We start from the raw sequence: 27,246 nt of genomic DNA, 5'->3' as shown, positions 1-27,246 counted from the left end.
AAGGGGGTCCGCGCGCCGACGCTACCCGGAGGCCGGCAGACGGTGACACCGCGGTCCCCGGAGCCCAGCCCCGGCCGAGCCCCCGCCCGCCACTCCCCACCCCTGCCGGACGCGCAGCTCCAGCCCGCCCCCACCCTTCCCAGCAGGGGAGGCGGGAAAAACAGCGAAAGCCTCGCCCACCGCCCTCCCCCAGCTTCGCCACTCCCAGGCTCCTCCGGACTCCACTCATCCTTCTGGGATTGTCTCGGAGGGGACACGCCGCGCAGGTAAGCTGCTGCAGAGGTGGCGAAGTTGGGTTCCTCTAACGAGGAGGGAGAGGGGCTGGGGTGGGGACCGATCGCGCGGCGCCAGAATGCTGCCCGGGCAGGTTTGTTTCCATGGGTGTGAGCGGTTCTCGCCAGGCACGCCGCTAGGGCAGCGGAGACCGGGTAGGAGATGGAAACCCAAAGGGGAGGTGGGCGTCGGAAGAGAAGAGGGGCGGCCGACGGGAGAGACAGGCCGTGGCGGTGGGGGTGAAGCTGTTCGGACAAGGCGTTTGCTGCTGCCTGGAGCTTGGGGCTGTGGTTTTCGGAGAAGGGGAAAGGGCTGCTCTCCTCGTACCAGGGCGGGGTAGTTTTCCCTTTGTTACTTGGAAGCTGTGGACACTTGAGTGTGCGGTTGTGAAGACGAGGGGAGGTGGCTGGCCATGAGCGTGCACACAGGAGCCATGCAAAATGGGACTTGCTGATTTGGCGCTTGGAGGACGGGGGAGCTGGGGCTGGGCAGTGGGCACCGGGAGGAGGGGCAGGTAAGAAAAAGGGCTGGCGTTCCAGGGCACGGGGTTCAAGAGAGTGCATCAGTGTTCCTCTCCTCTTGTCTAACCCGTTCTGGCTTCTTCCGAGGGCCGGGGGGCGGTGGGGGGGGTGCCTGGTCCCCTCGCCCCATTCCCTCCTTTCCTGGTACCCTGCCCTCTTTCCCCAGCAGGGCTGGCCTTGGCACAGCCTTCCCCATTGTGTCTCTTGGGCTTCCTTGCCGAGTTGGAAGGGGCTCCTGGCACTTGCTTCTGGGCTCTTACAAGTGGTGGCTGGTAGAGGAAGCACCCGAGGGTGGGAGCAGGGAGCAGGGAGCAGGCGTCCTGGAGAATGGGCCTGGCCAGGCCCCCGCTGCCCACATCCAGCCTCAGGGGTTGTGGCTTCCAGGGCTTCTCCCTGCCAGTGTGGCCTCTGTCTCCGCTTCCTTTGTCTTCTTGGCATCGTGCGCTCTGCCTAGGCCCAGATTTCCAGGTTTGGAGAAGGATCAGTGGGCAGCCCATGTCTTGGGTGGAAGGGCCCCCACTCTGGGGTCCCAGTAGCCTCATCGTGTGTATGTGCTGATGTCCATATCTGTTTCTGCTTTGGCCTTTTTCACGTGACCTGCCCAGTAGTTGCCATGGAAACCCCTTTTCAATTCTCAGCCTCCCTCCTTTTCTGCCCATTGCTCACCTCCATATCTCCTCCCCTTCCCCCAACATGGTTGCCTAGATACTGATTACCCCTGACTTCTCTGGGTAGGAGACCCTGAAATGTTAGCTCCCACCTCACACTGATGTCACCCCTAGCCACTCCAGCTCCCCCAACACACAGTACACATCACAAACACACCCCAAACATGCACACTCACCACACCACCCGCACAGACACGCACCTACTTGCCACACACACTGCATAAACACACAGCACACACATATATCACATGTACACCATGTACACACCAAATACACCATGCATGTACCAACCCACAGCACACAACCCACAAGGCTAGGGAGCCCTTCTCCTGCGTGCTAGATGCAAGAGGCTGGGCATGGGCCAGAATTTAAATCTCTCCCCACTGCTTCCTACCTGCCTTGACCCTAAGAAAGCCTGAGGCTCCTAGCCGCTCTTAGGAATCTCAGTTCTGCCCCTGAGCCTTCCTGCCTAACACAGGATCAGGCAGCTCCAAGACATGCTGAGGCTCTGAACCTCCGCAAAGGAAGGAGGAAAGGTGTGACTGTGTTAGGAGAGCAGGGGAGGGCACAAAGCAGGAGAGGAGACAAAGCCTTGAGGAGGGTTGGAAGGAGGAGGAGCCAGCAAAAGAGGAGCCAGGTGTATTTAGAAAGTATGGTAGGGTGATGATGGGCGGGGAAGGAGTGTCCAGGCTGCCCTCTATCCTCCAGGGACACTTTCCTGCTTTCTCCTTGGCTCCTCCAAGCACATCTGTGTGTCTCGAACAGGAAGGCAGTTTGCCAAGGGCTCCTGGATTGCTAGAGCTTTCCCAAGACCTGTAGCTTCTCTCCGGGTCTGGTGATAGACTCTAGAGGCCAGCGTCTCCTTTCTGGCCAACTTGTGATCTTTGGACTGACTTGGGCCCCACTTCATTCAATTATTCAGTGAATTGCTTTAAGTACCTACCAGGATCACGAGGAAGACAGAGTCCCTGACCTCAGAATCCTAGATTTCTCAGAGCCGGAAGGGGGACATCCAATCGGGACATCATGCAAATGGGAAAACTGAGGCTCGGAGGTCACACACTCCACTGTGGCTGAGGCCTCTGACTCTTCAGCCGGGATTTGTGACCCGCCCCCTCCCCCCCCCCTCCCAACACACACACTTCCTGTCACACATCACTTGCTTCACTTGCCTTTTTTCCTTTGTTGCCAGCAATCCTCTGGGGACTACCATGTCCCTTTCAAAGTATGGGTGCTCTAGTGGATGGGGAGCCTGCTTCCTTCTGTTTTCTTGAAGAATGTGGCCAGGAGAAGAGGGAGCAGAGGCAGTTCCCTAGACCCTGGAAACTCCCTGCAGCCATAGGGAAGCCAGAGCATCGGATCCCGGATCCCGTAAGCAGAGCCTGGCCCCTGGCCCCGTTGGGCCTTGCTGGCAGCCATCTGGATGGCAGACTGTGCCAGGCAGCCCCCAGGACTCATTGTCTAACAAATCATCCACCAGCTTCTGCCTGAGCACCTGAGGATGCAGACTAGTCATGAGAGGCCCCGCCCCTGCCTGCAGCATAAAGGAGGTGAGCCTGGGGGTGCAGACCCAGGGGTTGTCCTGGCTATGCTCCAAGGGGGAGTGCATTCATATCACAGATAGCCCTTTTAGATGCAAACTGGGTTTCTGGTGATAGTCAGGAATGGCTTAGACTGATCTCCAGCAACTGAAGCCTCCACAATTTTATTATCTTTTTTAGTTTTTGGCCACACCACGCAGCATGCTAGATCTCAGTTCCCTGACCACAGATGGAACCCAAAAGCCTCCATGGTTTTAGGCCTCTGTTTTCTCATCTGCCATAGAGGGGTCAGATTTCATGATTTCTAAGGCATTTGTTTTCCTCCCAGTTTTTGTAGACTGTACCGTCTTGAAAAAGATCCCTTTTCTCTCCAGGTGCCTAACTGTGCTTATAATTTTATAACACAGGGTTGTAGCTGAGCGGAACAGGGAAGGGGCTGGCCTCTGGTCACCCTGAGAAGGCTCCCCTTTCACCCCGTGAAACAGGAGATGCTCAAGAATCCGAGACTAAGTTCTTATCTCCCAGGCTGCAGCCCCTGACCCTCCTGGACACCATGTCCACTTGGTCCATTTTGCTAGGATAATAACCAGGGCCTGGTGGAGTCTTGGGAGATGTGGTCTCTGAAGGGATGAGGCCAGGTTCATTTGAGTCTATGAATCCTCTGGACAGAGAGCCTCGGGGCAACTGGAGAGCGTGACAGGAGGCACTGGTCAGGGCTGTCTGTCTCTGATGAGAAGCAGAATATCTCTGGCCGAAACAAAACCTTGGATCCAATTTGGCAGCATCTTCTCTGCCCTGGAATGGGAAGGGGGAGGGGAGACTCTGACCTGGGAAAGTATGAAGTTAGCCTGGAGCCCACACAGGAACACACTTGTTACAAAGATGCGAGGGGGAGCGGGAGGCTCAGGAGGGTCACTGGGGCCCAGGGGACCAGGCTGGGGCCGTGGGAATGTGGCTGCTGCAGCTCAGAAGCTCTGATTTGGGGCCAGGAATGAGGGAGGATCTAGTTAGAATGACAGTGACCCTCACGTGGCTGGAGAGCAAAGCCAGTCCTCGGGAGGGGACCAGAAGCAAGGTCTTAACGTCATACATACATCCCTTTAACAGTTGTTAACTGAGTCCCTTCCCTATGCCAGGCCCTGTGGGCTTTCCAGGACCCAGAGCCCTCTGAGATGATGGTTTCATTTCTCTGAGCGCTCCTTCCTGGTCCCTCCCTTTCTCCCTGGCTGACCTTACCCCACCTTCCACCCAGAAGGACCCCCCCAACCTCCATCTTCAACAAGCAGGGCCCCCGCACTCGCTCATGTGTGGCTCACACTTGCACTCTCTTTCCCCTTCTCACTCATACATAATATCCATACCTGACACACAGGCGTGAGCTCACAGGTTCCCTGCGCTCTCTCACCTCGCCCAGCTGCAGTCTCTCACCCAGACCATGGTGATGGGCTCTCTCTCCTTCCACTTTCTCAGCCCTCTTGCTTTTAATTACCACTGATCCTGTGGGCCAGTATTCCAACCTCTCTGTGCCTGTTAGTGGGGACAGGTGCCTGGCTGTGGCCCTCGAAGCTCTCTGGGTCCTGGCAGCAGCTATCGCACCAGGCACCTTCTCCATGTGATCATCCTGAGCCTTGGACTTCCTACCCTCTGCCTCTGCTCAGGCCCTAGCAGGAATGAACCCTTACTTCGGCCTGCGGAGCAGGGGATGGTCGCCTTTGGAGATGCACAGACTTGGGGTCTAATCTGGTTGCTGATGCTTCCTAGCTTGCTTAACTCTTCTAAGCCTCAGTTTCCTTATCTGTCAAATGGGCATGAGGATTGAGCAGGGCTAAGTTATGTCAACTGCTTCTTTGTGCCTAGCACATAGAACACACTTGCTAGATATTAACTGCTATAATAATAGTAATGACACATTATTATTATTATTAGAATTTCTTTCAATTTTTTAGGACTTCTCAGGTGGCGCTAGTGGTAAAGAACCCATCTGCCAGTGCAGGAGACGTAAGAGATGAGGGTTCAATGCCTGGGTCAGGAAGATCCCCCTGAGAAGGGAATGGCTACCCACTCCAGTATTCTTGCCTGGAGAACCCAATGGACAGAGGAGCCTGATGGGGCTACAGGAGCCCATAGGGTCTCAGAGGCGTGGACACAACTGAAGCGACTTAGCACTCATTATTGTTACAGTGTCCTTTGAGGCCCCCTCTAGTGCTCATTCTTTAAGGTAGCTTTTCCTATTTCTTAGAGAACGAAATGGCAACCCACTGCAGTACTCTTGTCTGGAAAATTCCGTGGACAGAGGAGCCTGATGGGGCTACAGTCCATGCGATTGCAAAGAGTCTGCACATTTCTTAGTAAACAGACAAACTTTCCTCTTCCTGGTACCCCTGAAATGCTCTGTTGCTTCTTCCCTTAAAGGCTACTCCCACTGGGCCTGCACTTAGCTACTTACGTCCATGCCTGCTCCCCACACCCTCTCCTGCTTCTTCAAAGGCAAGGTCTGTTTTTTCCCCACATGGCAGGGGGGGGTGGGCATGGTGTCAGACATGGAGCAAGCCCAGTGAGCATCTGTGAATTGAACATATGTGGGAAAAAGTCCTCACGCACCAGGGCATGTTGAAAGCCCACTTGCCCCTCCAGGCTGTCTCCCACCTGTCACTCGCCCCGCAGGTGCACACCACGCACACCCAAAGAGTACATTCCTTTCTGCCCATGGGTCATCTCAGTTTGTCCTGTTTCTTTGGTAGAGTTTGAAAACTAGGAATTTGACCTCATTGGAGGTCTGGGGGCGGGGGGTGCTTCCCAGGTGGCGCTAGTGGTGAAGAATCCTCTTACCAATTCGGGAGATGCAAGAGATGCAAGATCGATCCCTGGGTTGGGAAGATCTCCTGGAGGAGGCTATGGCAACCCACTCCAGTGTTTTTGCCTGGAAAATTCCGTGTGCAGAGGAGCCTGGCTGGCTACCGTCCATTGGCCCGTGAAGAGTCGGACACAACTGAGTGAATGAGCACAGCTCAGGAGGTCTGGGAAGTGCTTAAGGACTGAAGGCAATGGAGGGAAGCTGATTCATCATAGTGTTTTGGTGACTGGTATTTGATGGAGACCTGGAGAGTGGGCGGGAGGAAATGGGGGGAGGGGAGCACTGAAAAAGTCTAAAAATTCCTTTAAAATTCCACACAGATCCTTGAGTTGTTTTGAGCTTAGGTTGGATTTGACTTAAAAGGATAATGGTGCTGAACGTCTGATCCTTCAGTCATCAGCATTAACTGAGCAGCCTCTCTGCAAAGTGTTGGCGATTCAGAGAATGCCTAGAAGGTGCCTTCCTTCTACAGAGCTCATAGTCTGATGGAGGGCACCTGGAAAGAGGCGTGGGCCTTGGCTCTGTGGGGACTGGGGCAATGAGGCATGTAACAGGAAGGAGGAGACAGTACGTTTCCTGAAGCTGAGACAAACAAGGTCAGGTAAACCTCCACGCCGGCAAGTGACCGGGTTCGGCAGGTTTCCAAGTATACAGGTCCATAGGTCAGGGGTCATCCCACGTCATTTCCACCACCAGGCAAGTCAGTGTGAGCACAGACAAAGTGCCCTGTGGGCTCAACTGCCCACCCAGAGCTGTGCTCTCAAGGCAGTGGGCTGTTGGGCAGAGAGAGTGGAAGGGCCAGTCAGGCGGCCTTGTCCTGCGGTCTGCCTGTGGGCAGGGTCTCATGGGCCTGGCCCCTGGGCCTCTGGGCCTGGCAGCTGCTCTGAGTTTCTGTTTCTGCTGCTGGGACTGTTTGTCTGGCCTCTCTTGAATGGTCCTTTGTCAGCAGGCGTGGGGAGGTGATCCCATGGCTGGCCTGACTCACTCGCTCATGCCCGCCCGGCCTGCCAGGGCCCTGGCCTGGGGCTTCTGTGCACCGCGGCCCATCATCCTGACTCCCTGGAACTGGACTGAGGTCCCCTCGGGGGCAGGGGCGTGGGCCCCCGGGCTGGCCGGCGGCAGTAAGTCCCGCTCCCTGACTCACTCTGGACAGCTCGTGTCCTGGGCCTGTGGCGGGGTCGGCCGCACAATGCTGCCCCGTGTGCCCTCCTCTGGGGGCTGTCAGAGGAAGCCACGGGGTGACGGCTGGCCTGGCGCTGCCAAGACTGTCATATTCGGCGGTGACGGGGGGCCGGGGGTAGCAGCAAGGCCCCGAGACCCTGTTGGTGGGCCAGCTTGGGGTCTTTCCAAGGGAGTCTCTTTAGAAACCAGGCCTGTGGCTGTGATTTGTGAGTTCAGTGAGTCGCTTCTAAGAGAGGGCTTTATTTCTTTTCGTGATCGGCTCTTTTCCTTTTCCGCAGAAGTAATTCCACGTTAAAGATAAAGGTGCCTCCTTGTTCAAACAGTTCTCTGTGCTTGATAAAGGGGTTCTGTCCCTCCCACTCCCCCTGCGCAACTGGGCTGGATTGGGCCGGGGCTTGAGGACTGGGAAGAGCTCTGCATCGTGGGGGCCAGTAGGCCCACCTCGCAGCCTCCCTGCTGTTGGGCAGTGCCCTCCTCCATGACGGAAGGATGGTGGGGCAGACCCAGAGGTGGGGCTCCTCAAGGAGACCCTGTCAGGCCTGAGGGGCCTGGGAGGAAGGGGCCACCCTTGTGGGCGTCAGCTGCAGCGATCTGGGCAGTCAGCGGTCCAGCCGCCTCAGGGCAGTGCCAGAATTCAGTGAAGTGACTGCAGCCACCTTGAGCCCCTCAGCCTATTAGAATATCACCACTCTCTGCTCTCTCCTCAGTCCCAGGCTTTGACTTCTCTATGCTCTTCAGCCCTTCTCTGGAATTTTGCAGATAGGCTATTAAACAGAATACGTAATGTTTAATGCTTGTTTGATGAGTATTTAACATGCAAATCAAGGGAAGATGTTGCATTTTCCTCTGAAGCCCACAGATCCATCCGTGACCTCTAGTTGGACCCAAAGCACTTGTTTTAAAAGGCAGCTTTAAAAGCCTTTGCTGGGTTTTTGGCTTTGTGGTTCTCTGAACCATAGAATCCCAGCCCCTATCACAGAAGCATCGGACACCACCAGCAGGGCATAGGGCTCCACGCTGCTTGCCAGGAAGGTGACCAGATGTGGGCTTGATGGGGGTTGGGGAGCTGTTTTGTTTTTTTAACGGATTTAAGAATTTATTGTTTTTAATAGACTTTTTAAAGAAAAAATTTAGATTTATAGAAAAACTGAACAGCTAGTACAGAGAGTTTCAACACAAGCTGCCTGCAGTTTTCCTGATTACTGTCTTACCTTAGTGTGGTATATTTGTTACAATTGATGAAATAATGTTGATATATTATTATTGGCTAAAGACCATATTTATTCAGGTTTCTTTAGTTTTCCCCCTAATGTCCTTTTTTTATTCCAGAATCCCATCCAGATAGCCACATTCCATTTAGTTGTTATGTCTGCTCAGGCTCTTCTTGGCTGTGACATTTTCTTAGACTTGCCTTGTTTTTGATGACCTTGAGAGTTTTGAGGAGGACTGGTCAGATATATTGTAGATATACCCTTCAGTGGGGTTTTATCTGATGTTTTTCTTGGCTTACGGGTTTGGTGGAGGAAGATCACAGAGGTAAAGTATGATTTTCATCACACCAAATCAAGGGTGTGTACCATCAGCATGATTTATCCCTGTTGATACTGACAGGGAGGGCTAGGCTTCCAGTCCCTTTCAGCACCCCCACTTCTGCACAGTCCCAAAGCCTGGTGATAGGAGCTGTGCTCTTTCCCCTCCTCAAGACAAACATCAGTCTGTCAACCAGCACTTGGTGGCTGTCTGCACCACCCCAGCTCTTACAAGTCATGGAGCAACAGAGACCTTCCAGCCAGGAGAACCTTGTTAAAAAGGGAGCGTAAACCAGAATGTGTTGTGTGGCAAGTCAGTGCTAATGACAGATCACTGGTGTTCTTTGAGTCTGGAGAAAGAAGCCTGCAATTCAGTCCATGGGCTGGAGTGGCAGTTGGACAAAGACAGCGTTTCTCAGCCTTGGCTGCACATTAGAATGAGTGTGTGGGTTGCGTGCTCAGTTGCTTCAGTCGTGTCCGACTCCTTGTGATCCTATGGACTGTTGCCTGCCAGGCTCCTCAGTCCATGGGATTCTCCAGGCAAGAATACTGGAGTGGGGAGACATGCCCTCCTACGGGGCATCTTCCCGATGCAGGGACCAAACCCAAGTCTCCTGCATTGCAGGTGGATTCTTTACCGCTGAGCCTAGAATCAGTGAGGGATTCTAAAAATGATAGATGCCTTGGTCACACCCCCAGAGATTAGAATTTGGTGGGACTTAGTTGATCCCCATTATTATTATTATTATTATTATGCAAAAGCTCTACATGTGATCCTAAGATGCAGGATTGAGAACTGGACTACACAGGGAAGGGAAGGCTGTGCTCAGTGGAGGGAAGAGAATACTCAGTGGCTTGGGGCTCGATACAGTGTGGTGGGGGATGGGAGTAGATCGAGGAAATACTAGAAGGGTAGAAAAGAGACAGAGGTATTTCTATGCCAGGCTAAAAAGTTTTGATTTTTTAAAAAGTAATTAGGGTATGGAAACACCATGAGTACACTTGCATTTGATAGAGAAGTGATCAGCATACACGTTCAGTGTATTAAATCATACAGTCCAATTAATGTCCAAGACAGATTATAGGGAGAGGGTGAAAGATAGGTGCAGCCACTACAGTGCTGGGCTTCCCAGGTGGCGCTAGTGGTAAAGAATCCTCCTGCCAGTGGAGGAGACCTAAGAGACGTGTGTTCGAAACCTGGGTCAGGAAGATCCCTTGGAGGAGGGCGTGGCAACCCACTCCAGTATTCTTGCCTGGAGAATCCCATGGACAGAGGATCCTGGCGGGCTACAGTCCATGGGGTCACAAAGAGTCTGAAGTAACATGACTGAAGTAACTGAGCACGCAGGCACTACCGTATTATGCAAGGTACCACAACAGCCCAGGGGAGCAGTGATGAGGGTCTGAACTACAGCCAGCAGTGGAAGAGAAACTTACAGAGATCCTGCAGGAGTAAGCATGGCTAGGACTTTGCCACAGATAGGACGTGGTGTTCTGGAGGCAGGGAGCAAACCCTGTGAGCTCAGTGAGACTGTAAGCTCCATAAGGCAGGGACTCTGTTGCTGCAGCTCCCCCAGTGATGACTGAGGTCCTTGGCAACAGGAGGCCATCAGTACCTATTGTTAATTTGGTTCCTGGAAGAATAATGTTACCATTCTTTCCAAAATTACTCCTCGTTCCAAAATTAACCTCCTTTTCTCTACCAATTTCTCCACCTAAATGCAGGCAGATCTCAGCTGTTTGGAAATCAATCTAATTCAATAACTTGGGCCAAGATGTAAATAACTGTTAGGACTGGAAGTATTTACCTTTCAAACAAAATGTTTGGTGGAATTAAGAACTCTCTCCTTGGGAGAATGTTGCCGGTGTGGATATATTTTTGAGTAGGGATTGTCTTTATTTCAGTTCTACACCTTAATCTCATTTTGAGCCAGACCAGGAGAAAATGGGAGGGGGCGTCTGCAGCTTGGCAGCCTGCTCTGAAAGGCTGTCAGTTGCTGGGCCGGTAGTTCTGTTGGCACGCCCTGTGAGCCTGGTTCCAGTGGCCGGGACCTCCTGCAACCCGTCTGGGATACTGTCTTGCTTCCTGCATAGATGCAGATGTTCTGCTGGGCAGAGAGCAGCAGGGTGCCCAGCAGGTACTGTGGGGAGGCTTGGGAGGGAGAGAAGACAGCCCGAGCTGGTGTGAAGCTCAGCTGAGGGTGAGTGACAGGAAGACCTGTGAACAGCTGGGGTCCAGCGATGGCTGACGGATGAGCCAGCCCTCCTGCCTCCGAAGGGGCTCCGGGGTCCCAGCCTTCACATCAGTCATAATGGACAGAACAGAGCTGGGGAGGAAACTGAAAGGGAAAGAAAATGACATCATCGGCGTCAGCGTGAAAGCTGTTGAATTTTATCTGGGTTATTCTCTCGTCCTGTTTTTTCTCCCCTGGACTGGGTCAGACCACGTCCATCCAACGAGCCCTGCTTGGTCTCAAGTCAAGGTCAGCATTTTTATTTCCCTCAGTGCCCATGCATTGCTGCACTTGCCAGGGGACGCAGCAAGCTCAATGGAAAAAGCCTAGCATGTGGCATCCACAGAATTAGGGGCCGATGCCAGCTGTGCCGTCATTAGCTGTGGGGCCTTGGACAAGTAACGTAACTCTGAGCCTCCCCTTCTCGAATCTGTAAAATGGTGCTGATATCCAGCATCTCCCGCAGCTGCGATGTTTCTTTGAGCTGATGCTCAGGTAAGTCAGGCGTCTTACAGATGTTTGATGTTAGGGGCATCACCACCATCACTGTGATCATCCCCTTCAGCCATCATGGGCAGGGAGCAGGGTGGGTGGATCATACACAACACAGTTGGTCCCCCTTTGTCTTATGACTGCCACAGGTACACTCGAGGGTCTGAGGCTGAAGGACAGGAGTCTCTGCTCCGATACACCTTACTCCAATCTCCCTTAAACCTAGGAGGCAGGAGGACCAGGGTGTCCTGGGCACAGCATCCCAGTCTTGCAGAAGTCCGTCTGGCACCCACCCAACCCCGGGAGTCTCAGGGCCCAAGCCTCCTAGGGAGATACCCTGAAGGGGCCCCTTGTGGGAGGCAGTGGCTTCTCTTGGGAGGCCTCTGGTTTAGGAAGAAGACTAGGCGTGCTGACCTAGGGGTGGGGCACCTGAGGTCCACCAGGGCTAAGCCTCAGGCCCCTGGCCGCTGCCCAGCAGGCTGCTGGGACAGCAGAGACCCCGTGTCTCCTGTTGGGCAGCTGCCCTGCAGCCAGAGCGGGATGTGAACTGGCTTCTCCCAGGAGCTGCAGCTGTCTGCTGACCCTTCTCTCCACACCCAACCCGGGCACATTTTCCTTCCCCTGCTCTTTGGAGCACTGGTGTGACTGGGGCAGGCAGGGTGTGGTGAAGGCTCCGGGGGAGCCAAGGATGGAGGCCCAGCTGGGGGCTCATGGGGAGGAAGACAGCGTGGAGGCTTGCGTGATGTTTCTCCAAAGCAGATTTCTTTTCTCAGCAGTCTCCACCCTCCCCTTGCTTTGCCACCTTGTCCACCCCTTGTTCAGTTTCCATTAGGAGCGCCTTTTCTTTGTTGTTCAGTCGCTAAGTCGTGTCTGACTCCGTGACCCCGTGGACTGCAGCACGCCAGGCTTCCGTGTCCTTCACTGTCTTCCGGAGTTTGCTCAAGTTCGTGTCCATTGAGTCGGGGATGCCATCTTACCATCTTACCTTCTGTTGCTCCTCTCCTTGGCCAGCCTCCATTCTGTCCCGGAGCCTCTTCCTTTTCGCTTTGCCTGCCTGTCTTGCACTTCTCTTTGGGCCCCCTCCCCTGGTCAGCTTCTCTTCTCTGGGATTTCTTTCCTTTTCTGTCTAATGTCCTCTGTCTTGCTTCTGGGTCTCTGGGTCGGGGGCTCCTGCGCTTGGGGCTGGGAGGCTACGTCACCCATCTCAGCTGCCCCAGGCAGATCTGTGCTCCTCACGTCACCTGTCGGCAGCCCTGGGTAATGCAGCCTGTTTTTCTGAAGGAAGAAGAGGGCAGTGACCCCCGGAGGCCTTTTGATTCTGTTAAGCCAGGGTCTGCCTGCTTCTGCTGTGGACCAAGGCCTGTCCCCGCCCCTGTTGTGGGGACGCTGGAGCCTTCCAGGGGTGGAGGGAAGTGAAAGGAGGCCATTGGGGACTTTCCCCAGCTCTGTTCTGTTTCTCTTCCCCATTTCCCAAGAGAAGCTAGAAAATCAAGGCGGAAGCTGAGGAAGGAGGTGGGGGAATGATGATATTAATAGTATCAGCAGTTGATACTTTAAAAGCACTTGCTATTTACCAGGCAGAGACTTCCTGCTGTGACATGGTTCCCCTTCATTGCAAATGATCCAAACCATTGCATCTGGTTGAGGCAAGGCAGGGAGCCTGTGGGAGCGCAGAGCTCACCTGGCCGGTTCCCTCTCCCCACCTCTTCTCCCTGCTTCTCTCTCCTGCCAGCTCTTCCCTGGTGAGTTGCTGCCTGACTTCTCCACGCCAGATTCCCCACCTTGGCTGCTATGAACCCTCTTCTATTGCTTCCAGACTATGTGACAACCCCTGAGGGACACTGAAGTTTCAAACCCAGTCCTTTTAGCAACAAGGGAGGGGCTGCGATTGGCAGCCTCCAGTAGACATTCAAGGTTGGAGTTGGGGAGGAGCTGTCTACTCTCCAAAAGGAGACGCCAAAGGGACGGATGTAGGCGAATGATAACTGCTTATGCACAGAGGCTAGTTCATCTAATCCTCACAGCTCCTGAGATTCCTGTTTTCCAGTTTCAGAAGCAAAGACTCCAAGAGATAGAGTGACTTGTTAAAGACCCCAAAGCCACTGAGTAGCAGAGAGGCAGGATGGTAGAGAGACGGAGAGCAGGAGCCAGACTGACTGGGTTTAAATCCAGGCTCTGCTACCTTCTGGTTCTAGGACTTTAAATAAGTTGCTTATTCTTTCTGGTCTCAGTTTCTCCATCTGTATAATGAGGATAATCATAAATGGAGCCATTTCCTAGAACTACCATGAGGATTGAATGAGTTAGTACATATAAACCACTGAGAACAGTACTTGGCATGCCATGAATGCCTAATAGCTGTTAGGTATTGTTATTACAGAGCTTTACAGTTCACAAAGGACCTTCACGTATATTACCTCACTTGACTTTTATAATAGCCTTGGAAAGTGGGCAGTGGGGCTGGCTGACCCTCCAGATCCCTCCATGCTATGCTGTCAACTCTGACCTAAACAGCTACACAAATTCCATACTCTGTTACCAAAACAAAACAAAACAAAACAAAACAAAACACCCTCTCCAGTGAACAACTCTATTCACAAGGGAATAGAAATTCTTGGGTGTGAGCTGGCAGACACTGAATTCCACTGTGTCCTGTCAGGGATGTGTTTGAGGCCAGCAATGTTAGGACTTGGTTGGTAAATGTTTACCCAGAGACGGGAGCCCCCTCTTTGCAGAGTGCATCTGATTCTCTCCGGGCCTGAGCCTTGCAGCCTAAGCCCACTGGATTGGGACAGCAGCAAGGACTAGAGTGCCAGCTGCCAGGGGCGCGAGCCCTCTGGGAGCAGCAGTGCAGGTGGCCCATTGTGGCCTTTGTCCCTGAGTCGGTGTGAACCCTCCCTTGGGGTGTGGGGCTGGGGGCCCTGGAGTCCAGGGCTCACAGCAGGAAGTTTACCCTTCTTCCCTCAGCAGGGAGGCAGACTGAGCTGGGCAGAAGTATGAAATCCAGCTCTCATCCACCAAGGGACCATTCTTTCTCTGCCTCAGTTTCTTTCCCTTTAAAATGGGTTTGATGGAAACATATATTTTCCAGGCTATTTTTAAGATTCAATGAGAATGAATATTTAAAGTAGTAAGAATAGTACCTGACCGATATCTGTTTATCATGATTATTATTATCATTTCTTATATCTAATCCTGGCCCCAAGCTGGGCTGTAACTGTGGACCCTCCTTCCTTCTATAGGGCCCATAGAATGATTCCAATGCTCCCAGTAGGGCTCTGTCCCATAGACTCCCAAACTGCCAGTCACCAGCGCCTTGCTTATTCCTATAGCCAGGCTCACTGCTGGACGACTCACCTAGAAAACTCACCTGTCTTGGTTCCACATCTGCTCTCACACTGCGGTCCAGGCTTCTGCTCCCAGAAGCGTGCAGTGTGAGTGGGGTGGGGCTTGTGTACCTGCAGGAGCTCCAGCCATCATGGTCCCTGAGGTTCATGCCATTGGCTCCAGGGTTTTGCCTCACGCAGATGGGCCTGGGGGAAGCATTGTATGGAGGCTTCTCCAGTCAAGAAAGCTGCAGCTGTATCTTGCAGCTATATGAGGAAAGGGAGTTTTGAGCCTTCTGTTGTTGTTTAGTTGCTGAGTCACGTCCGGACTCTTTTGTGACCCCATGGAGGTCCTCTGTCCATGGGATTTCCCAGGCAAGAATACTGGATGGAGTAGGTTGCCCCTTCCTTCTCCAGGGATCTTCTTTTAGCACTGAGCCACTAGAGAAGCCCCCTTGAACCTTCCAAAAGTGGCCAAAGAGAGAGGAGAATCACCTTGCATTTTACAAAAACAGATGATGAAACTGGGTGATAACTGATCTCTGGGAGCTTCAAGGTCCAAGAGTATAGGGCACACTGTGGGGGTTTGAGGCCACAGTGTGGTCCCTGCCTCCATTCCAGGCCACTTGTCACATGGACGTGAAGCAAGGGACAGACCCTCCCCATCCTGAAAGCAGCTTGGTACAGGGAAGGTGGAGCGGAGTGCTGAGCTCAGTCAGGAAGGACACCAAAATACCCTCGGGAACAATTCCAAACAGAGCAGCCATGTAGGTGACGACTGTCCTTTTGTTTGCTTTCTTTTTCTCCTGTACATAAAATCCCAAGAGAGCTTTGAATCAAAGCATCTAAGCTGGGAAGCAAAAGGAGATGAGCAGTTTAGAGAGAAGGGCAGCTGCATGTGAGTGGTTTGCTTGAGTGCAGAGGACGCCTGGCTGCCCCAGCGGGGATGGAGAGTGGAAAGACCAGGGGGGCAGAAGGGGTGCCAGAGAAGATCAAGAACATTCCAGCCTGTGTGGCCTGGAGGCATTATGTCACCCACGTTCTCATAAAAGCACAGCGCACCTCAAAGCCGGGCCGGGAGTTGGGCCTCACCCACCAGATTATACTGACCATACACCCAAGCCTCATTCCTGAGCACGTATGATTGAGGACCAAAGGTGCCATTCATGGAGGGCATGCATGACCATTTCATAGAAACAGATGCTAAGGAGGCTTGAAACGGCTGCTGGAGCCAGGCCCCTGACTCCAAAGACATCAGACTTCTTGCCTTCTATAATATTTTCCTCCCAAACAGTAAGACTTACTAATGTCTTAGGAATGTAAAGCATCCGCCTCTTTCCCCATGAATCAGACCAATTTGTCTGTGATAATTTTTAGTCTCTGCTTTCAGCCCTTAGCCCCGGCCTTAGACCATTCACATCCATGCTACAGTGATGTGTGTGTGTGTTGCTCAGTCACGTCCAAGTCTTTGCATCCCCATCTACCATAGCCCACCAGCCTCCTCTGTCCATGGGATTTTCCCAGGCAAGAATACTGGAGTGGGTTCATCAGGGGATCTTCCTGACTCAGGGATTGAACCCGGGTCTCCTGCATTGCAGGCAGATTCTTTACCAACTCACCCACACAGCACAGCCAGAATAATCAGAAAGGACTCTTCTGATCATCTCTTTGCCTCCTGTTGAGAGAGTGAGGTGTTGGCCTCCAATCCTTCTGAAGACCCTTTGTGGCTGTGGTTCTATCAGTCACCTTCCCAGAAGCCAGCACGGCCCCCTTGACATCTGACCAACCAAAGGCAGTCTTTATCTTTTTGGACAAGCCACACAGCATGTGGGATCATAGTTCCCCAAGCAGGAATTGAACCCATGCCCTCTGCAGTAGAAGTGCAGAGTCCTAACCACTGGACTGCCAAAGAGATCCCTAAAGATGATCTTCTCATGCAGAGCTGGGAGCCTGTCAGGGCTTCTCTCCTCCCTCCTCTCTGCCTCGGTCACTGCATTCCTGTAGGTGCCTTGGCGTCTTTCCTGGCTCCAGCCAGGCTACTGGAGCACCCTCAGGCATTGCCCAGCCTGCTTGTTTCCCTCATGGTACTCCCCTCCTCCAGGCCTGGCCTGCCCAGCGCCCAGTCCCAGCATATCAGAGCCACAGGCAGGAGCTGGAGGTGTGAGTTCTGGGTAGATGCACTGGCTACATCACTTCTCTGTTGGCACTTGAGACTCCTCAAATAAAGAACTTTCATCTCAATCATTCTAACTCACTGGCATTCAGTGGTTCTGAGTCCATCTGGTATACCTCACATCATGCTTATATCCTATTTATACACTGCAAAATCTTCTTTTAACAGGCTTCTTTGTTCCAAAGATTTGGATATATCATAGGCTAAATCTTGTCCCTTGGCATGCAATAACAGTCTAGGGTAACCAGTTAGCCTAAACAATGAGGCCCAGGTATTAGTGGCTCAGATGGTTAAGAATCCACCTGCAATGCGGGAGACCCAGGTTTCATCCCTGGTCAGGAAGCTTCCCTGGAGAAGAGAATGGCAACCCAGTCCAGTATTCTGAAAAATCCCATGGAAAGAGGATCCTGGCGGGCTACAGTCCATAGGGTCACAAAGAGTCGGACTTGACTGAACAACTAACGCTTTGACTTTTCCAGGCATTCTGTGACCCCATAAAGGTCCCCTTCCGGCATGTCCTTTCTATGGAGGGGGCCTTCTCTTTCTTTGGGGATCCTGCCAGGACCCAGGCCTTGGTGATCCCTCTGGGCACATTTTTGATGAGCTGAATCCTAAGGAAGGCAAGCAGGTGGGATGCCAGGGAAGGGAAGCGAGGCCTTGGGGGCTGAGTGAGACAGAGATGAGGATGAGATGAAGATGTTTCCCTGTAATTTGGAGCTTGTGCATTTTAAAGGGAGGTTGTTTCTGAGTTATTTTCACAATAGAACTGGGTATTCTGATCTACCTCACTGCTTCATGGAATCAAAAATAATATAGCGTGATGCTATATCATCAGCTCGTGGCTTCTCTTTCTGAGCAGCTTTTACCCGGCAATTATGTGAAATTATGTGACTCAGTATGGAAAGATAATCACCAGAGAAACTCTTCTGATTGCTCTCTCCTGCACATGCAGAAAAGCAACTGTGCAGACGGCAGAGAGATCAGGGAAGGAAATTAACATGGACAGGCTGTTGCCACCCGAAGTGTCAGCTGTTCACCAGTGTCAAGATAAATGAGAGTGTGGAACGGAGCAGGAAAATGAGTGGAAACTGAATTGTTTCTCTGAAGGTGCTTCAGAGGAAGTACAAGGTGGCTGGTTCTGTTTTCCAGATGGGGAGGACAGTCTGAAAGATCTAGAGTTCCAGAGTACCCCACCCCCATCTAACAGTGAGGACTTTGCTGGAGCCCCATCCCGGGGGCCAGGTCCGCAGGCTCTCCCAGATAGGGGGGGTCCATGATCTCACATGTGCAGGTGGCTAATGTGATGTTCCTGAACCCCCTCTCCCAGCTCCACCCAACTCTGCCTTGCTCTTTCGGCTTCCAAAAATTCCCGCCCACTCTTCAATCTGCTACTTAGCCTCCGTGGCCTGGAAATGGAGTTTACCACGCCTGCCACCTCTCAACCTCCCCCAGTCCTCGGCCAGGCCAGCCTCGCCTCCTTTCTGGGAGAAAGGAATGTGAGGGGCAGTTGTGTGGGAGGGAGAGAAGAAAGAGATAGAGGTCCTCAGTGCAGCCATGAGAGAAAGACATTCTGTGTCCCTTCAGAGGCTCTGTCTGCGTCCTTGGCCACTCGACTCAGGGACAGTGCCAGAGGGACCAGCAAGGTTTTTAAAAATGGGTGTAGGGGCCAAGAGGGCCCCCCCAAGGAAGCTTATGCTGAGGTGTGGCTGGCGTAGTCCTGGCCTGGGCAGCAGCTTGAAGGAGGAGAGTTGGTCCCTTTCCAAATCTGTAACAGTCTTTCTCTCAGCTCACTGTAACTTGATCAGAAATGGTTTCTTTAGAATACAAAGACAGGTCCTTACTCTTTAGCCTGGCATGCAAGATCCTCTAGAGGCTGATTCCAGCTCTCTTATCAGAATTCTCGCCACCCACACTCTCATGCTTTGGACAACTCGATTGTTCACTGTTTTGGAAGGTATCTTATTCTCGAAATGGCAAATACTTGGCAGATGGCTCTCATGGCCCCTCCTGCGCTATGCAGACGTCACAGATGGATGAAGGCCCTCACATCTACCTGCCCTCATTCAGAAGCCTTCTGAGGAAGCCACTTCAGGTGGCCACTACTGAATGAAGTGCCTAGAGGTGCAACTTGAACTGAACTTGAAATTGAATACTGTTTGTGATCCCCGTTTTCCCTTCTCACTGCCTTTGCTCATGCTGTTTCCTCTGCCAGAATGCCTTTCCTTTTCTCTTTTCTTAGGCCTGTCCCTCAGAATCCCATCCTGCTTTCAAGGTTCAGCTGGAATGTCAGCTCCTCCATGGAAACAGCCCAGGTGCCCTGTTGTATTCCCTGCTCCCTCTTCTCTGCCCTGCCACGCTGGCTACTCCTTGAGTGTAGTCTCTGCCTCTTGTGAAGCTCTTTTCACATTTGCTGAAATATCTTGAGTCCTCTGCTTTCACACACTGCCCCCCGTCTTGCTTGCCTGTTTATCCCTTGCAGAACCTGGAATTGTATAACTCCGTTTAGGAATTCAGTGCGTACGTGTGTGGGGGCTGGGGATTTGCTTGAACTTAAGCATCTATGGCAGTAATTAGGTGGAGCTGTGGAGAGGTGTAGCGGTGACTAGTGGCCTGGGACCCTTGACCTGCGCCCTTCCTCCTCCCTGGAGGGGCCTTGCTTGCCTCATAACCCCTCTGCCAGCTAGAAGCAGTCCCAGCTGCTGCCCCTGTTCAGGGGAGGGAATCAGACAAAGGCTTGAATACTAGAAGGTTGGAATTACTGGGGAGTGTTAGATCTGCCCCCCAGAAGGGTGAAACGATAAAGAAAAACTGAGTTTACAGCTAATAGATCTCCATTAAAGAAAATTCCAAGATGTTCTCCAGGAATCAAGAAAAATGGCTTGATGGATGCCTGAGATTCAAAAGGAATCATAAATAGATGGGTTAGTAAATACATGGCATGAGTTATCTGTTGCAACATAACAGTAGCTTAAAACAACAAATGGTTATTATCTCGCACAGTTTCTGAGGGTCAGCAGTCAGGGAGGAGTGGAGCTGAGGGGTTATGCTTTGGGCCTTTGATGAGCTTGCAGTCAAACCGGCAGCAGCCAGGGGGACAGTCGGTGAAGGCTGGACGATCAAGCCTGCTTAATGGTTCATGGCAGCCTTACTTCCTAGTGGGCTTTTGAACCGAGCTCCTCGGTTCTTTGCCATGTGGGCCTCTCCATAAGGATGCCCGAGCATCCTTAAACATGGCAGGTAACTTTCCCTAGAGCAAGCAGTCCTTGAGAGAGAAAGCAAGAAAAGAAAGCTGTGGTGCTTATAATCAGATACTGGAAGTAACATCAGTTCTGCCATGTTTTTACCGGTCACCCATACTAGCCCTCGGAGAAGGCAGTGGCACCCCACTCCAGTACTCTTGCCTGGAAAATCCCATGGGCAGAGGAGCCTGGTAGGTGCAGTCCATAGAGTCGCTAAGAGTCGGACATGGCGGAGCGACTTCACTTTCACTTTTCACTTTCTTCCATTGGAGCAGGAAATGGCAACCCACTCCAGTGTTCTTGCCTGGAGAATCCCAGGGACGGGGGAGCCTGGTGGGCTGCTGTCTCTTGGGTCGCACAGAGTCGGACACGACTGAAGCGACTTAGCAGCTGCAGCAGACTAGCCCTGGTGTACTGTGAAGGGAGACTGCACAGAGGTGTGGATGCCAGGAGGTACTGGGGGCTCTCTTGAAGGCTGGTCACTATACACACAGGTGAATCTATAGACAAGTGTTTCTTTCGAAGAAATACAAACACTAATACCTACTTCATAGAATTAAGAACAGAACTGAAATTTTGAAATTTTGAAATTTTCTGCCTGCAATGAGGAGACCCCAGTTTGATTCCTGGGTCAGGAAGATCCCCTGGAGAAGGGATAGGCTACCCACTCCAGTATTCTTGGGCTTCCCTTGTGGCTCAGCTGATAAAAGAATCCGCCTGCAATGCAGGAGACCAGGGTTTGATCCCTGGGTTAGCTGTAGACATTTAAACTCATTGTTAAGGGAATTCCCTGGATGTCTAGTGGTTCGTGGGGCTTCCCAGGTGGCTCAATAGGTAAAGAATCCGCCTGCAGTGCAGGAGACAAGGGGTCGATCCCTGGGTTGGGAAGATCCCCTGGTGGAGGGCATGGCAACCCACTCCACTATTCTTGTATGGAGAATCCCACAGTCAGAGGAGCCTGGTGGGCTGCAGCCCATAGAGTCGCAAGAAGTCGGACAGGACCGAAGCAGCTGCGCATGCGTGCATGCTAGTGGTTAGCCCTCAGCGCTTTCATCGCCAGGAGCCTACATTCTATCCCTGGTTGGGGAACTAAGGTCCCGCAAGCCATGTGGCACGACCAAAAATATAAATTAAATCTTTGTGAAATTGAATATTGGTCTGTCATGACACTGCTATAACAGAATACCATAGGCTGGGTGGTTTATAAACAATAGATGTTTATTTCTCATATATCTGGAGGCTGGGAAGTCCAAGATCCAAGTGCCAGCAGATTCAGTGTCTGATGAGGGCTTGCTTCCTGGCTGATAGACAGCCGTCTCCTCACTGACCCCTCACATGGCAGAGGGGCCAGAGGGTTCTCTGCGGTCTCTTTTATAAAAGAGCACTAATCCCATCATAAGGTCTCCCCCAACTCATGACCTAATTAACTCCCAAAGGCCTACCTCCAAGTACCATCTCATTGAGGATTAGGTTTCAACACATGAATTTTGGGGACACAAACATTCAGTCTATAGAAAATACAAATGGTCAAATTCCAAAGGTAACTACCAAAAGGCTAGAAATAGCTTGGATAATTTCTTAAGCAGTAGAGGGAGAAAATAAATTAGAAAAAAAATCAAGAGAGAAATACACATAAGAAAAGTAGGAGGGAAACAGGTGGTAGAAATCTGACCAAATATGTCAATAGTCACAATAAAGTTAAATGGAGTAAACTTGACAGTTAATAATCAGGTCGAATTTTTTTAATTTAGCTGTTTACTGTAAGATGATATTGCATCTTATACATACAATGCATAAAGAAAAGTAGAAAGGAAAGTAGAATTTAAGACAGGATTCATATGTAATCGTAAAAGAGCCAGCTTGCAGGACAATGTAACAATTTTAAACTCACTGTTATAATATTATAAGAAATTTGGGGATAAATTTATAAATCCTTCCTCACAGTGGTAGATTATAAAGCAACATTCTCAAATTGGTCACACAGTCAAAACATGAGGAAACATATAGAAATTTCAACAATATGGTTAATTTTCTTAATCTAATGGCATACAGGGGCTTCCCTGGGAGCTCAGACAGTAAAGAATCTGCCTCTAATGCAGGAGAAAGTGAAAAGTGAAGTGGCTCAGTCGTGTCCGACTCTTTGCAACCCCATGGACTGTAGCCTACCACGCTTCTCCATCCATGGGATTTTCCAGGCAAGACGACTGGAGTGGGTTGCCATTTTCCTTCTCCAGGGGATCTTCCTGACCCAGGGATTGAACCCCGGATCTCCCGCACTGTAGGCAGATGCTTTACTGTCTGCACCTGGGTTCAGTGCCTGGGTTGGGAAGATCCCCTGGAGAAGGGAATGAAAACCCACTCCAGTATTCTTGTCTGGATGATCCCATGGACAGAGAAGCTCGGTGGGCTACAGTCCATGGGGTCACAAAGAGTCGGACATGACTGAATTGACTTAGCACACACACACAATGGAATATAGAACTTTTTTCCCAACAATAAAAGTATTTGTAATTTAATAGATGGAGTATAGTTTTTGAAGTGAATAACCATATACTAGATCATAAAGCCAGTCTCAATAAATTTCAAGATACCCAAATACTACAGAGCACATTCTCTGACCACAGTGCACTTAAGTTAGAAGTTAGTAACAAAAGTAAATTTAAAATCACTATACATTTGAACATTTAAAAAGCATGCTTCTTGATGCACAGGTCAAATAAATTATAGCACAAGTCTAAAATACTAAGAACTAAACAATAATCAAAGAGTCACATTTCAAAGCTTATATTTGGAATGAAAGTGGCACTTAGAAGATTATAGTAGAAAATCCCTGGAAAATCCCATGGATGGAGGAGCCTGGTAGGCTGCAGTCCATGGGGTTGCTGAGAGTCGGGCACGACTGAGCGACTTCACTTTCACTTTTCACTTTCATGCATTGGAGAAGGAAATGGCAACCCATTCCAGTATTCTTGCCTGGAGAATCCCAGGGACAGAGGAGCCTGGTGGGCTGCCATCTCTGGGGTTGCACAGAGTCGGACACGACTGAAGTGACTTAGCAGCAGCAGCAGCAGCTAATATTAGAAAGCAAGAAACGCTAAATATTAATGGGCTAGACATACAATAGAAGAAGACAAATCTAAAGGGAAAACAATGGAATAAACCCAAAGAATGTTTAAGGGCAGAATTAAGAATAATTTAAAACACCATAAAGAGGATCAACAAAATTAAGAGTTGGTTCTTTGAGAAGACTAATAAAACAGTTAAATCTCTAGTGAGTCCAATCAAGGCAGAAGGGAGTTGTCGCAAATAAACAAAATTAACAATGTAAAAAAGAACATAATTCAGATCCAACAAAGATTTCTAATGATAGCTAGAAAATACTACAAACAACCTTATGGCAGTAAATTTGAATAAAAAAGGAAACATTTCTGTAAAAACTATAACTCACTAACTATATTCAGGGAAGATCCCATGGAGGAGGAAATGGCAACCCGCTCTGGTATCCTTGCCTGGGAAATCCCGTGGACAGAGGAGCCTGGCGGCCTATAGTCCATCAAGAAAAAGGTAGAAATCTTAAGAATGTCGTGTGTGTGTGTGTGCTCAGCCACTTCAGTTGTGTCTGATTCTTTTGCAACCCCCTGGACTGTAGTCCGCCATCCTCCTCTGTCCATGGAATTCTCCAGGCAAGAATACTGGAGTGGGTTGCCATTTCCTACTCCAGGGGATCTTCCAGACCCAGGGACTGAACCTACTTCTTCTGTGTCCCCTGCGTTGGTAGGGAGATTCTTTTACCAGTGTACCATCTGGGAAGCCAAAGAGTGCCGTAACCATTAACTCATTGAACAGACAAGTTAAAATTATCCCACAAAGAAAATACTAAGTCAGGCAATTTTATAGTTTAGTTCTACCAAATGTTCAAAGAACACACTATTTATTTATACTATATTTATTTCAATTTGCTGCAGTCTCTTCCAGGGAATAGCAAGAGAGGAAATACTTGTTCTGTGAGGCCAGTACTACCATGATACCAAAACCAGGCAAGGTCAATACAATAAAAGAAAAATTGCAGCCTCGTCTCATTCATGCACATAAATGCAAAAATCCTAAACAACATATCAGCAAGCCAAATCCATCAGTTTATTAAAAATAATCCATTGGTTTCATCCCACAAATGCAAGGATGATTTAACATTAGATAATTTGACATTCACTTTACTTCATTGATAAAGGTTAAAAAATATAGATGTAGAGTACTCATTCATAATTGATATAAAAGAAACATGTTGGAAAACCAGGATTAGAGGGGACCTTCAAAAATGTTAGAAGAAATCTATTTAAAATCAGTAATCTCCTTTTTTATAAATAAATAATATCCCAGCGCAGGAGATGCCTGCCAGTGCAGGAGACACAGGTTCAATCCCTGGGTCGGGAAGATGCCCTCGAGAAGGAAATGGCAACCCATTCCAGTATTTGTGCCTGGGAAATTCCATGGACAGAGGAGCCTGGTGGGCTACAGTCCATGGGGTTGCAAAGAGAGGGACATGACTGAGCGTGTAAGCATGAGCACGCACACACACACACACACACACACACATAAATACATATACTATATTTTCATTATCCAATCTCAACACACATAGACAAAAGGTAATTATGTGAGGTGATGGAAGTATTAACAAACTTTCCTGTGGTAATTGTACACCTTAAACTCACACAATGTTATAATGTCATATCACAGTAAAGCTGGGGGAAAATTAAAAATAAACATACACACAAATTTAAAAATTAGTAGTAAGACGATATGTGTGTATGTCTTTTATCACTGATTCTATTCTACATTTTACTATAAGTTCTAGCAGTACAGTGTGACAAGAAATATAAATAAACACAATATTCTTCTATTAGAATAGAAGAAACAGTCTTGTATCATTTACAGATATGTCCACAGAGAAACCAAAAGAATCTATAGGTAGATTATTAGAAATAGTAAGAGAGTTTAGTAAGATGATTGGATTTAAGATCAATGTATACAAATCAATTGCCTTTTCCATACCAGCAAAAATTCGCAAACACAAGAGACAGTATTTTAAATAACAATAAAATAATAAGGTACCTAGCAATATATCTAACAGAAGATGTGGAAGACCTATATGAAAGCATTTATAAAACTTTATTGAAATACACTGAGGGACTTCCCTGCCAGTCGAGTGGGCAGTGGTTAAGACTCTGCACTTCCACTGCAGGGGCACAGGTTCGATTCCTGGTCAGGGAACTAAAATCCCACATGCCCCATGGCAGAGGCAAAAAAAAAAAAAAAAAAAAAAAAACAACATTGAAAAGAATCTAAACAAATGAAAAGATTTATTTATAGATAGGAGACTCAATATCACAAAAATGTTAATTGTCCCTATGTTCTGTGAAGTGAAGTGAAAGTCGCTCTGCTGTGTCCAACTCTTTGTGACCCCATGGACTATGCAGTCCATGGAATTCTCCAGGCCAAAATACTGGAGCGGGAAGCATTTCCCTTCTCCAGGGGATCTTCCTAACCCAGGGACTGAACCCAGGTCTCCCACATTGCAGGTGGATTTTTTTCCAATTGAGCCACAAGGGAATAGGTGAATTGTGATTCCAATAGAAATCCCAGTCATTTTAGATGAATTTGACAGACTGATTTGAAACTTTATATATAAGAGCAGAAGACCAAGAATAGCTAAGACATTCCTAAAGGAAGAGGGAAGAGGCAGAGAAGAGGGGAGAAAAAGAAGAGGGAGCTGCTTCCGCCACTGGGGAAGATTGCCATCAAGCTATAGGAACTGAAACAGTGATCTTGATGCAGGAACAGACAAACGGACCAAGAGATCCAAAGAGAAAGGCCAGAAACAGACCCACACCTGAACAGAAACCAGATACGTGACATGAGTGGCCGTGCGCACCGTGCGGGAAGATACCGACAAGCGGTGCTGTCCAGGACATCTGATGGTCAGGTGTAAAGAGCAAGAATTGGATCCCAACCTCATGCCTTCCATAGACATCCATTCTGGATGGAATACAGACTTGAATGTAAAAGACAGAACTTTAACATATTTAGAAGAAACAAAAATTTTTAAGTATTTATTTGGCTGTACTGAGGCTTAGTTACGGCATGAAGGCTCTTCAGTTTCAGCATGTGGGACCTTTTAATTGCAGTGTGAAATCTTTAGTTTTGGCCTGCGGGATCTAGTTCTTTGACCAGGATGAAACCTGGCTCCCTGCATTGAGAGTACAGAGTCTTAACTGCGGGACCACCAGGGAAGTCCTGCAAATCCTTTCTGACTCAGTGCGACAAGGAATATCTTTAAACAAGACAGAAAGATCATTGCATGCAGTCATTCGTATTAATAAATTGTATTCATCGAGAGACAGTAAAAATGTAAAAAGGCAAGTATACTTAATGACAAAACTTTAGTATCCAGAATAATAAGTGAATAATAGTGATGTCAACCCATTGGAAAACTGAGCAGAAGACAGGAAAGGCCCATCACTGACGAAGAAGCAGGAATGGCAAGTAAACAATCAAAAGCTAAACTCCATTTCTAAGGAATCCAGTTGAGACCATAGTTTACACCTCTAGATTGGCAGAAATTAAGCAGTCTAGTAACAGCAAGTATTGATAAGGATGTGGAGTAATAGGGACAGTCATATGCAATGGTGGGCCTTTAAAGAGGGGATGGTCACTTGGAAAATAGTTTGAAAATTTTCTATAAAGTTGATAATTTGTACAACCCAATGACTTAACTCCTAAACTTATCTCTTGAATATAATTTTTCAAACTGCAGAGTGACCCACTAATTAATTTATAGGGCTAGCCATTAATTGGCCTAACCATTTTTTCTTTAAAGAAACAGAATAGAAACTATCAGAGGGCATCATCCTTTTTAAGGCTAAGTATTGTTTAGCAATATTGTTATTTCTGGTTTACATGTATGTATGTTTGTACTGGGTTCCAATGTAAAAAATATTTCCTGTGAAAGTGGTAGTGAAAAGATTTGAAAAACAGTGCCCTTGTGTGCTAGGCAACAAACTCAAAATACGTTTAAAAACTACACTATAATAGCACATAATTGGGGGAAAATCTGTTGATAGAATGGACCAATACATGATAATATTTACCTGCACAGTGGAGTATTACATAACACTGAAAAATGAGTAAACTGTGTTTATGAATGAGTCTTAGAA

General features: G+C 49.4%; 1 protein-coding gene and 1 long non-coding RNA gene across 6 annotated transcripts in view; one reads left to right on the top strand and one right to left on the bottom strand.

Moving 5' to 3' along the window:
* Positions 1 to 223: 223 nt before the first annotated feature.
* Positions 224 to 27,246, top strand: part of FXYD6 (FXYD domain containing ion transport regulator 6) — a 36,292-nt gene continuing 9,269 nt past the window's right edge. For 2 of the 5 annotated variants that reach the window (XM_042232683.2, XM_060399731.1), the window contains exon 1: positions 2,070 to 3,012. In XM_042232683.2, the coding sequence (XP_042088617.1) occupies positions 2,977 to 3,012 (36 nt within the window). In that variant the 5' untranslated portion in view covers positions 2,070 to 2,976. Of the gene's footprint in view, positions 788 to 2,069; positions 3,013 to 27,246 lie in introns of those variants that run through there. The other 3 variants (XM_027979244.3, XM_042232682.2, XM_060399732.1) reach the window with 3 other exon arrangements.
* Positions 10,445 to 14,893, bottom strand: LOC132657856 (uncharacterized). Its single transcript, XR_009596584.1, has 2 exons — positions 14,665 to 14,893; positions 10,445 to 10,907 (listed from the first exon to the last, which is right to left on the bottom strand). It is a non-coding gene; the product is annotated as an uncharacterized LOC132657856 (long non-coding RNA).

Source organism: Ovis aries, chromosome 15, assembly GCF_016772045.2.
Source record: "Ovis aries strain OAR_USU_Benz2616 breed Rambouillet chromosome 15, ARS-UI_Ramb_v3.0, whole genome shotgun sequence".
NCBI classification, from domain to species: domain Eukaryota; kingdom Metazoa; phylum Chordata; class Mammalia; order Artiodactyla; family Bovidae; genus Ovis; species Ovis aries.
The sequence above is the reverse complement of the archived record's forward strand: the minus strand, read 5'-3'. Positions and strand labels throughout refer to the sequence as shown.